We start from the raw sequence: 12,097 nt of genomic DNA, 5'->3' as shown, positions 1-12,097 counted from the left end.
CTTTTTTGAGCCGGCAAGAAGCTGAATGACAATGGATAAGTAAAATAAGTATAAATATATATGTGTGTGTGTTAATATATTGGACATATTTATTATAAATCATCATTGCTAACTATAATAAATTGAAAATTAGACAGTTATTGCATATTAATGTCAAATTGTTTTTTATATCTGCTAGTATTAAAAAGAAAAAAAAAAAAAAAACTTCTTTTACATTCAAGAGGAAAATAAGTATGTCCAAACAAAACTGTAATTTTGAAATTAGAACCAAAACTATTTTTCGAGTGTTTTCAAAAATTGCATTTGATATCAAAGTCTAATTATATATTTTCCACACTTTTTTTTTGTCAATTATCAATTTCATGAAGGATGAAAAGCTACTAATTAGTATAAGTTATGTTAGATGGCATCTGTAACCAAGTGGTCGGGAGTGGGAATGCAGCAGCACATGCTCTTTTAGTAGACTGGGGTTCAAGCCCAACTGCTAAATATGGTCGATTTTCCAACCTGCACTGGACCAGCATGGCAGATTATGGTTCATTTTCCTCAACGTGAATTGTTGAGGAGGCTTCGATCCTGCAGTGGATTGATAATGGCTGCTGCTTACGTTACCTTATAAGATATGTTTATGTATAAAATCTGTTAAAGCCCAAAATCATACCATGTAGTTAGTTTCTCATCTAGAGATCACTTCTATATATAAGTGCACTGAGCAGCATCTGAACTGTGTTTGTCTGCCTTCAATCTACTGAGTTTCAGAAATTTCTCTGAATAGCTTTTTTTTCACAGGAAACACTTATTTTTTCTTTGTTAGTTGTACAAATCAGTTTTTAGCTTTCATCTTTGTTATATTAAGGCATTAAGGGCAAGTTACTGCTTTGGACAAAGGGATGGTTGAGTGGGAGAAGACAGAGAGTGGTTACCAGTGGCACTGCTCTTCATGGACTTATGTTAATAGTAGAGTTCCCCAGGGTTCAGATTGTGGGTTTTAATATTTATTAATCATATTGATGAAGGTATATCAGGCTTAATTTCTAAGTTTTCAGATGATGCAAAGGTTGGCAGGGCAGTTAATGACAGTAATCAGGGTGAGCTACTGCAACAAAATCTAGGAAAATTAGGCTAATGAAATGGCAGTTGAAGTTTAAAACTGACAAATGCAAGGTACTGCATATGGGTAACAGTAATCTCAGATTAACATACCAACTGTGTGGTACTAGTACTAGTTTCAGTGGAATATGACCATTTGGGAGAGCAGTCAGATATGAAGTTCTCTGAGAAGTGCAGAAAGGTTGCCAGTACAGTTCATGGGATTTTGTCAATGATATACAGGAATTCTGCTAGCTACTACCTGTTCTACTAGTACTACCTGTATGAAGTACTCAAGATGTAATCTGTCCATCGCTTTATATTAGTATTAGTAGTAGAAAAGGATAAAGCGATGGACAGGTCACATCTTGAGTACTTCATACAGGTCTGGAGGCCTCATTTTAGGAAGGATATGGAGCCACTGGAACGAGTACAGAGAAGGGCAATGAGGTTAGTGAGGTATTCAAACAGGTGCCCTTGCCACTTCTCAGCTCTGCAAATTGCAGCATCTGGAAACTAGGTATCTGCAAGGTAATCTGAATGATGTGTTTAAGGCTTTGAATGGATTCAGCAAGCTCAATGCTGGTAGAATTCTTCCTCTTGCTTAGACTACACACGAGGGTGCATAAATTCAAATTGAGGAAGGGTAGTATTTGCAGAATAAATGTGCAGAAGCTTGCCTTTAGCCAGCAGGTGGTTGATTGCAGGAACAAACTTTTATCTGTTGTTGTGGAAGTGGATGGATAGCTTGAATTGAATACACAAACTATTGGAGAGAATGGATAGGTGAAATGGGAAGGTTTTTTTTTTTTTTGATGATTCTGTATAAGCTTGATTTCTTGCATCATTTTCTACTACTAATACTAATACTATATTTAATGAAATTTTTAAATTCGCCACAGAATTAATTCCACGAGTAATTTTTATGCTGTAAATTTTAAAACCAACAAATATATAATGATGAAATATGAAAATCAAGTAAACCAATTTTCTAATATTTTAATGAATATCTACCTCAGCAAGATGTTTTAATCTGTATTTATCCCATTGTTCTTTGGCCATTTCAGACATCAATTTTAATATGTGTGGAGTTGCTGGTGTTGTAATATCTAAGTATCTTTCAAGTGCTGTCCGAAGAGAACATGGTGGTAAACGTGTGAAAATTTCCCAGTTGTTATCTGAAACAAATTGTCCATATACAGATAGATTACATATCCAATAAAGAAAATATAAATGCATACAAGTTTTAAAATAGGCCATTTTGCAAATGAAATTTGTATGAAGTGAAAATATATGCAAGAATTATAAATGTACATATTTATTTATAATTTATTTTAATTAAATATGTAGATATATATTATAAAGGTATGATAAAAAAGTTTGAGAAATATTTCAAAAGTTAATTTTATTCAATGATAAATGTTTATATTGTTAATATTCTTCATTATAATCTGCTTCTCATGCCTATCACTGATTGATACATTTCTGGAAGTCTTCTTTTGCAAATACTGTCAGGTAATCCACTGTGTTTGATTGAATTTCTTGAATCAAATTCTTGGATTTTTTTTGGATTCCTTTTCTCAAAATTTCATGTCATGTTTTAATTTTGGGAATAGCCAAAAGTCACACAATGCCAAATCAGGAATGTTCTGTTGATCAGAAATTGCTGGAAAGAAAGTAACATGAAATATAGTGCATTGTTGTGTTGAAGGTGCTGACCATTTCACTATTTTTTAGGTGTTTAAATGGACTGCATCCCTTAACCATTTTAAAGCTTCTTGGGAGTAGGCCAAATCTCTTGGAATTAATTCTGATAACACCATCCCCTTGTCTAAATTTATTTTTTTTCCATCATGAAATCATCTCTGTAGACAAAAAAAAAAAAAAGAAAAAGAGCATTTCACATGTTTGTGTGAGTGATTTTCCAAGTTTACAACAAAATTTCACATTGTACACAATTTGCCAATTTCAGTACATGTGACAAATAAGAAAAACAAGCATTTGCCCAAGGCAGCTTTCCATAGACTATCACATAACAATAAGTTAAAACTTGGTGTGCACATGCTCTAAAGATGTTATTGAGCCCACTCACAACTTTTAGCTACTGCTTATGCATTCAAGAATTATAAGATTATTCAACATAGGTTTGATCAAACCTTCCCAAAGCCTTGTATTTCATAGTACACTAAATGAAATTAGAAAGAATATTTTGAAAATACAAAAAATACACAAAACTTGCTGAGATATTCTTGTCTTTCTTTGCAGCTAGTGCTCTCTAATAGTGAACAAGTTTTTTTGAAAAAAATGAAACAAAAAAAAAAAAAATCAAATAATACGGTAAGAATTAATGTAAAGAAATCATTCACTGAGACCCTTGCCATGTCATGAACCACAAAGCCTCAGTAAGTGAAAACTCCCAAAGGACACAGAATATCAATTATCTCAAAATGCTGACTTCAGGGCTGAGTGGTAGTGGTTCTATTCAACCTTGATTGCAAAATGTTTACTTAGCCAAGGATTGAGAACTAAAGGAAAACAATTATTGAACCAAGTCATTAAATACCTCCAGACATAGAGAAACATATGGAAAGAAAAAAAATATAAAAATTACATAAAGGTAAATAAATAAAAAATAAAGAATAATTAAAAAAATTAAAGAAAAAATAATAAAAACAAAAGGTCTATGTATAAATTAGTGAAACCTGGAAATCCTTTGGAATCAACCACTAGACAAACTATTTAGAAGTGATGAAACCACAGATAATTGGGGAGGGAGGAACATGTGGTGAAAATAAGTAAATTAAACAAGCCTATAATAAATATGACTGGAATTTAAAGTTTCCTTTGTAACCAGCTAGATGAAATGTTTGGAAAATGTTTAGATGAAACTATAAGAAAAAGAAAAAAAAAAAAAATAGTAGATGAATTCTTTATATTAATTGTATTCTATATTATTTGATTTTTTTTTTTTTATACCATTAGAAAGTACTAGTTGCCAAGGAGATGAGATGCCTCACATACATAACATATTTACTTTGTAAGTTATTTATTTCTCCCCTATGCTGGTCTCTATATCTTGTACACTTTTATAAGTTCCTTCAAAGTATTCTTTCTGATTTCAATCCAATGCAGTGAAAAATATTTATAAAATGTTCTCAGTACAATTTGGTTGAACAATTTCAGTAATTCCACAACCCTTTAACAATTTCTTTAACCCTAGAATGTTGATTTTGTGTCTGACAAATGCCACTTTTTAAAATTTTTCTGCTTTATTTATTTATTTTTTATTTTAGGAATAAAATTAAATTCTCCTTTATACCTTTTCCCACCAATATTCTCTAAATGATGATACAGTTTTTTCTGATTTTGTTTTGATTTGCTCAAGTTACAAGAGGTTAACTGTCTGTTTGGGTAAAAATTTTGCTCTTGTTTGTTTGGAAAAAATATATTTTTTCTTATGGTACAGGTCACAAATGCAAATGGATTTTTTTTTTAAAATTAGCAGATGTGCACAAACACTGATAATTCAGCAAATATAATTTGTTGTCCTCTGCCCCAACCCACCAGGGAAGGTGGGTAGGATATAAATTATTATAAAAATCTGTTTATTAAGTTGAAACTGGTAGCATTCATGGGCTAGCAGGGTGGCTACAAGGATGATGTACATATCCTTGATTACATAATTGTTATACAGACTGTCAGTGGATAACAGCCATATATCACGTATACAGGTTGGCAGTGGATTACATAGTCGTGTATAGATCAACAGTGGAGTACATAACTATATATATATATTTGAATACTACTTTTAAGCCAATGTTCTATATTTGTTAAATTTTCAGTTGTGACAATGCTGTTTATGCAGCATTAATGCTACTGTAGGATAAACAATTAAACATCATATGTGCATTGATATATTAGGTCAAGGTCCCTATAGATTTTGGTTTGCGAGAGATGGTAAAAATTTTGGGCGGGAAGCATTACCGGCTATTATATCTCACACACACACACAATTTATTTTGTAAGTTATTTATTTCTCCCCTGTGCTGGTATATTTGCCTCATTTGTTTAATTGCCAACTTCCCTGTCACATGGGTAAGGTTTACTTTGACCTATTTACACCTTATCTACCCCAACACTCAGGGTTACTTTAGCGGTTATAAATTTGCTGTGAACTATTAGCTAACTTCTTTGATCTCTGATACTGCCTTGATACATTCGCTGTCTCTTGCCAGGCACCACAGTAAGTTGTCATATTTTGACTATTTATTTTGTCTTCATATTATATTTCCTTTGTTAAAATTCACGTATGATTATTTGCTATTTTTTCAATTTTACTTTAATTGGTATTAATTTTATCTTAATTTTGCATTTTACTTTTATTTTTATTTATTCCATTTCTGTTCCATCTGCTATGTATATGTCACAACAGAAACAGAGGCCTTCTTGCTGTATTTCCTTTGGTTTTGGCTGCCGGCCCTTGATGATGTAGTTAAAATCTTAGGATCTAGAGCATTAAGTACTTTTGTATATTTTTATTTAATTTTATTTAATCAGCTTTTATTTTTCAGGCACTATTTTAATTTTTTCCATTGCAAGTACACCTGACAGGTCAGCACCCCTACTCATACACTTATCTAATCTACTTATCTACATACATATAGAGATTTACAGTGCTGTTTACAGTTCTTGGAGGAGTATTTTTCTGATAAAACATGCAACCATGCTTAATATTTATTCAGGATAGTATTAATTGTGAGATTGAAGAGTTTTACTTATTTCACATTTTTAGAGTAACTGTTTTATTTAAAGTTAAGGTTAAAATTTTGGTAAATCTCTTGGAATATAGAATCAATAGCTGGATAATGTCTTCTATGGTAGAAAAATTCCTCAACTAGTATGGTGGTTTCTTTGTGACACAATATTGCGATTCATATTTCTTTGGTTCAAAGTTCATTTTCATAAGTGAAGGTCTCAAACAGCTTCCTTGGCTAACATGGGTTACTGCTTATGGGTACCACATAGGGATCAAGTGAAAGACCTTCACACAATTATAGCATTACCAGTTGGTATGTGTTTTGCAGGGTTTGCTTCCTATAGCTTTCATCTTTGCAGTATCTTGTTAGGGTTGACTTGTAGCTGGAAATATATCCCATGTTAGCTGGAAAATATCTACTCAGCCCTTCTAAATTGGTGAGAAATGAATGTAGTCTGGAGCTTGTTTGATAGTTTCTTGGTCCCCTATGGTCTTGATAATCAAGGGTATTGATCTTGCTAATTAATAGATGGGTTAAGGTGCTTGGATTCCTCAAAATCATCAGTTGTTTTCAAAATGTTGCAGTAGGATTCAAGTAGGCAACTTCTTTATCTTCAAGATAAAGAAGTTGCCTACTATGATGTAGTTCTTGATTAGCTCAGGATTGTGGATACTGATTAGCTCTCATTTTAAAGGGCATATATACTATTTAATTATATAGTACTGGCAGAGAGGGTCCTGGCTTTAGTTAGGGCAATTAAATTGCAGAATCTGGTAACTAGTGGGAAGTTTTTTTTTTGGCTGATGCTATTTGAGCTTGCTTTCTTGGATCAATTGACAATACTAATTACAGGTAGTACACCAGAACAATGGCATATTATAATCTAGTTTATTCTCCATTATGTATTTTATGAAAATCACTTTTTTCAAGGAGGTGGGGGACTTTGCTAATGAAGAGCTGGAAAACTAAGTAATGGGGAGGAGGATAATAGAAGAAGAATGAAAAAAAATATATATATAATGTGTATTTATATGGTTCAAGAAATTTCAAACAATGAAAAGTGGGATAAGTAGTGTAAATCCAAATTAACAAAATACCATTTCTCATTCAACAAAAAAGCTAAAAATGAAATTTTTATTTAATATGACATTATTGACATACAAGTTAGTGCAAATGCATCATTTTAGTATGCAGTCAACTATTAAAGTAGCTAAGAAATGGCATCATTTAAGTATATCTCATATTGTGAGTACCTTCACGAGTCGCCATGATACTGCACTACCTCAAATAAGTAATGCTTCACCAACAGAGAAGACTATTGTTACTTATTCTCAGCAGATACTGTCACCCAGATGGCACCATTTTGAAGCTTATTGGCTTCTCATTGGTGAGTGAACAGGTACCCTGGTGTTTCAATAATGACAATCCATTTATGAAGTATAACTCCACAATATGAGAGATGCCTGATGGTGTGCAAGTAGATTAAACTTAAAAGCCTTTTAGGGCTAAAGCCTCAGGTTGCATAGAAGTTAACTGACATATAAGTTAACTTGTATGTCAATTAAGTTGTACGTCACCTAACTTGTACGTCAGTTAACTTCTATGCAACCTGAGGCTTTAAGTTTAATCTACTTGCACACTATCAGGCATCTCCCATATTGTGGAGTTATACTTCATAAATGGATTGTCATCATTGAAACACCAGAGTATCTGTCCACCCACCGACGAGAAGCCAATAAGTTTTGAAACGGTGCCATCTGGGTGGCGGTATCCACCGAGAATAAGTAGTCTTCTCCATTGGTGAAGCATTACTTATTTGAGGTAGTGTAATATCATGGCAACTCACTGTTGTTGTTGTTATGGGGGTTTGACAGCGCATAAGCTGCTGTGGCTATAATGTGCCTATTCATTTATAATATAAGGATACGAGAAATTTTTGTAAAATCAGAAATGATTAAAAAGTCCAGTTTGCTTGAGGTAGTTGAAAAATTCAGAAATATTTGCCTTGTCACCAATGACATTCTCTAAAGTTAGTGGTTTATCAAGATTTAGCAGTGATAGCAGGGTGATGTTCTGTCTTGTCTACAGTAGGGGCAGTCAATGAGAATGTGTTTAACAGTCAGATTTATATAACAATATGAACACTGTGGTGGATCGTCTCCTGTGAGTAAATAAAGGTGGGTTAGATGAGTGTGACCTATTCTTGCCCTCGAAAGGACAACTTCTTCTCGTCTTGATGTACGGACACTGGAGCACCAAATTTTCGGATCGTGTTTATTGTTAGTTTGAGAATGCCAGATTGTTGTCCATTCTGATAGGCATGCAGCATGAATCATTAGTGAATAGGCTGATGCTGGAATAGGGATATTCGTTAAATCTAAGGTGGTTGGGAACTCATTGTGAAGGTATTCACAATATGAGGTATACTTAAATGATGCCAATTCTTAGCTACTTTAGTAGTTGCCTGAGTACTAAAATGATGTATTTGCACTAACTTATACGTCAGTTAACTTCTATGCAACCTGATGCTTTAGCCCTAAAATGCTTTTAAATATGACATTATTTTATTTTATAAATTTACAAGATAATTTTATTTAATACTCATAAATAAAACATCAGCCAGATTCCACACAATGCAATGTGTGAGTTGAATATAACTGTCATGTTCTATTTAAATTGTCTTCACCAATGCATAACACTGTGGGCATACAATGGTCATTGTTGTGTTCCACTGTGGGCATATGTCTTATAGCTGTTTTACAAAACCACCTTTCAATGGTTACACTGAACAATATTCCATGTTTTAAAGTAAACACGTGTGAAGTTCAGAAAAAGCAGTCAGGAGATAGAGATGTTATCGAAAGCCAGAAGCAATAAGCAAAGCAACAGTGTTCAGGTGGTGGGAGCATTTTGAAGACAGACGAAAAACAGTGGTTGCTAATTCTCAAGGTAGAGACCAAACACTATCATAATGGATAATTATAGAAAATGCTGATCAATTGCTGAACAAAGACAGAAGATTTATCATTATGGGATTATGGAAAAACCTGAATCTGTGCATATAATAAAAGAACCCTGCACCTTTGCTCGAGACTCTTCTGTCTCAAGTGGAGATGTGGTATTTTTTAAATGGCTGTCAAAAATTCTTCCAAACTATAAATGTATTTAACCCCGATCTTTCCAACCAGGTACCAAGTGATTATGCTATTGTTGTTGTTATTTGATTTTTAGGAGCATTAGCAACTAAGGCCATATTACTCTGGGGATATGTGGTGGTCACTCCCTGACCTTTCCTCATTCTCCATATTTGGTGGTCACAGGCTCGAACCCCAGTCTAATCAAGAAGCATGTGCTATGCACTGCTGCTCCTGCCCACCTGCTACAGAGGTGCCGATTATGCTATTATTTTGGCTTGGAGATACATAATGCTATTGGTAAAATAAGATTCAACCTTTTATTTTTTATTTTTTTGTATGGCCATGATAATTTGCTTCTCACCACTGTTGTATATCTGGTAACAGAGTGTGCCTACATTCATAATTACCATTTTGGTATTAAAAATGGTTACTGTGGCTCACAGGGTTACATAATGCTTCAGTGATATAGTGAGGGGTCATGGCAGCTGTGGGCAGGGGTTAATTTCTGTGCTCTCCTTCCCTTATTACACAGCTGAAAATGATATCAGAAGAAAATCTGGTTACAGATTTGAATTCTCTAAACAACTGCACCTATGGCAGTTGTTTAGGGAACCCTCCAATCCCTATCACATTAAGCTAGTGTACAATGCTTTGTCCAACTAGACAGTCTTACTAAAAATTCAGCCTAAAACTTTGTTGATTATGACTATCTGGGTTATTAGTTCAAGGCCAAGTTGATGGGAAAAAAATGGATTAATGCTAATGCTGAAGACAAACTACGAAAAATTTCCTTACCTACTTTTGCTTCAACTTGAACAATTTCATTTTCTTTATAATCTGAATCTTTAAGATGAGTGAGAATGCTATTAACTATGTTAGCAGAATTAGCAGGAAATACTCCAAGGTGATCACCAGGTTCATACATCAGTTCTGGTCTGCCCTTGGTATCTAATCTGACTAAAATTGTCTGTTTTCTAAAACATAAAAAAAGAATAAAGAAGAAACCTGTTAAAATCAATTCATATTAATTTCTTATTATTTAATATTATTATATATTTGTTATATGTGTTTTATTTGTTTACAGATACATGCAGATTTGAATCATGTACAGAGCAGAAATATGCACAAGTAGTATCTTTAAAGTGAAAGGAATACTAAAGTAGTATCTTTAAAGTGAATAATTATGAAAAATGAGATGAATGGTGGTTGAAGCAACTAATAAGTTCTGTCAGAAAAGTAAATGGAGCTTAGCAGATCCCAAATCCCTTCTTACTCTGATGTTTAAACTAAATCCCTCTCACTAGTATAAAAGTTATTCTACGACTGTTATTTTTAAAGTTTATAACTGGATTTTGTAACATTTAAATGTTGCTGACTTAAATACTGCTAGAACTGTTGCTGAAGCCTATCCCAGTTGTTCTGAAGGGGCACTGCCTGGTGCTCTCTTATCACTGTTCTACAAATTTTGACACGGCATCCTGTATCCCTATGTCAATGTACCTGTTTAAGAAATCAGAAACAAGTACATATGAGGGGTATCAAAAAGTTCATACCCTTACTTAGAAATAATAGCCCTAGAAAGATGAAACTTCACAGGAACTTTAATCCTTTTCTATTTACTATTCACGTGTATTAACACATTTCTCCCATCTACGGATCAGTTGTTTAATACCTTGATCATAGAAGTCCGCACGTTTTGCCTGAAACAACGATTCCACTTCACTGATGACTTCCTGAGATGAATCAAAATTGTATCTATTTCTTCATTTCTTGAAATAAGAAGAAGTCTGATGGCTAGGTCAGGAGAATAGGGTGAGTGTTGCAGTAGCACAAATCCAACAGTTGGTGAGAACATTGCATTCGACACTGCTTCTGCAAAGGCATCAATCAATCTTGGAACCCATTGTGTGGAGACCTTAGACATATGCAGATGGTCATGTAAAATGCTGTGGGCAGATCCATAACTAATTCTCACTGCATTTGTGATGAAATGAATTGTCACACATCTGTCACTCAGCACCAGCTGCTCAACCTTTGCAACAGTCTGACTGTTGAAAAGGTTGAGTAGCTTTCTACTTCTACGATAGCACGGGAACTCACGTTTCTACTTTTTTTATAGTGTCATAAGACGGACAATTCTGCCCATACACAGCTTTCATTTCTTTGTCAATTCCTGAGCTTTCTTGCTCTGCAAATGCAGAAACTTATGGGAAACAGCAACCCCAGAGTGACGTATCAACTCTGTGGTACTACACTGACAGTGGTAGAGAACAAAAAGGACCTGGGTAATTGTGCAGGCAAATATGAAGTTTTCTGAGCAGTGCAGACGGTCTGCAAGAGTAGCTCATGGTGTCTTGTCAATGATATACAGGAATTTTTCTAGCAGGGATCCCCTTATATAAGGCAATGGTCAGACCACACCTTGAGTACCGTATACAGGTCTGGAGGCCTCATTTTAAGAAGGATGTAGAGTTGGAATGAGTACAGAGAAGGGCAACAAGATTAGTGAATGGAACAAAGGGTTGCTCTTACGAAGAAAGGCTTAAATTTTGCAAATTACAGTGTCTGGAGACTAGGCACCTCCAAGGTGGTCTGATTGAGGTGTATAAAGCCTTGAATGGTTTGAGCATGCTCATTGCTGATGGAATTCTTCCTCTTGCTCAGAATAATCATTTGAGAGGACATAAATTCAAATTGAGGAAAGACAGATGTAGGATAGATGTGCGGAAGTTTGCCTTTAGCCAGTGGGTGGTTTGTTGGTGGAACAGACTTCCATCCTTTGTTGTGGAAGTTGATAGCCTAAATAAATTTAAGGCTGAGCTGGACAGGTACTTGGAATGAACGGAGGAGTGAAATGGGCGTGTGTTTTTTTTTTTTTTTTTTTTTTGGCTGATGCTGCATCAGCTTGCTTTCTTGCATCATATGCTTCTACTAATGCTAATGCTAACTTGATCACTGCTCGATACTCCACTTTGTCAACCATAGTGTCCTTCCTCAGATTCCGGGCTCCACCTCCACACACCTACGGGAATGAAATTTCACATGTTAGTTATTAACTTATATTAAAAACGGCATCTTCCTACTGATGTTTTATCTAGGTCAGCATATGAACTT

At 34.4% G+C, this 12,097-nt stretch overlaps 1 protein-coding gene across 1 annotated transcript in view; it reads right to left on the bottom strand.

Annotated features, from left to right (window-relative positions):
- Positions 1-12,097, bottom strand: part of LOC150085836 (nitric oxide synthase 1-like) — a 44,138-nt gene that overhangs the window by 11,104 nt on the left and 20,937 nt on the right. The window contains exons 4-5 of the mRNA XM_090374713.1: positions 9,779-9,957; positions 2,104-2,267 (exon numbers count right to left, since the gene is read on the bottom strand). Of these exons, the coding sequence (XP_090230839.1) occupies positions 2,104-2,267; positions 9,779-9,957 (343 nt within the window). The remainder of the gene's footprint in view (positions 1-2,103; positions 2,268-9,778; positions 9,958-12,097) is intronic.

Source organism: Mastigoproctus giganteus, chromosome 5, assembly GCF_048544385.1.
Source record: "Mastigoproctus giganteus isolate SK-2022 chromosome 5, ASM4854438v1, whole genome shotgun sequence".
In the NCBI taxonomy this organism is placed as follows: domain Eukaryota; kingdom Metazoa; phylum Arthropoda; class Arachnida; order Uropygi; family Thelyphonidae; genus Mastigoproctus; species Mastigoproctus giganteus.
The sequence above is the reverse complement of the archived record's forward strand: the minus strand, read 5'-3'. Positions and strand labels throughout refer to the sequence as shown.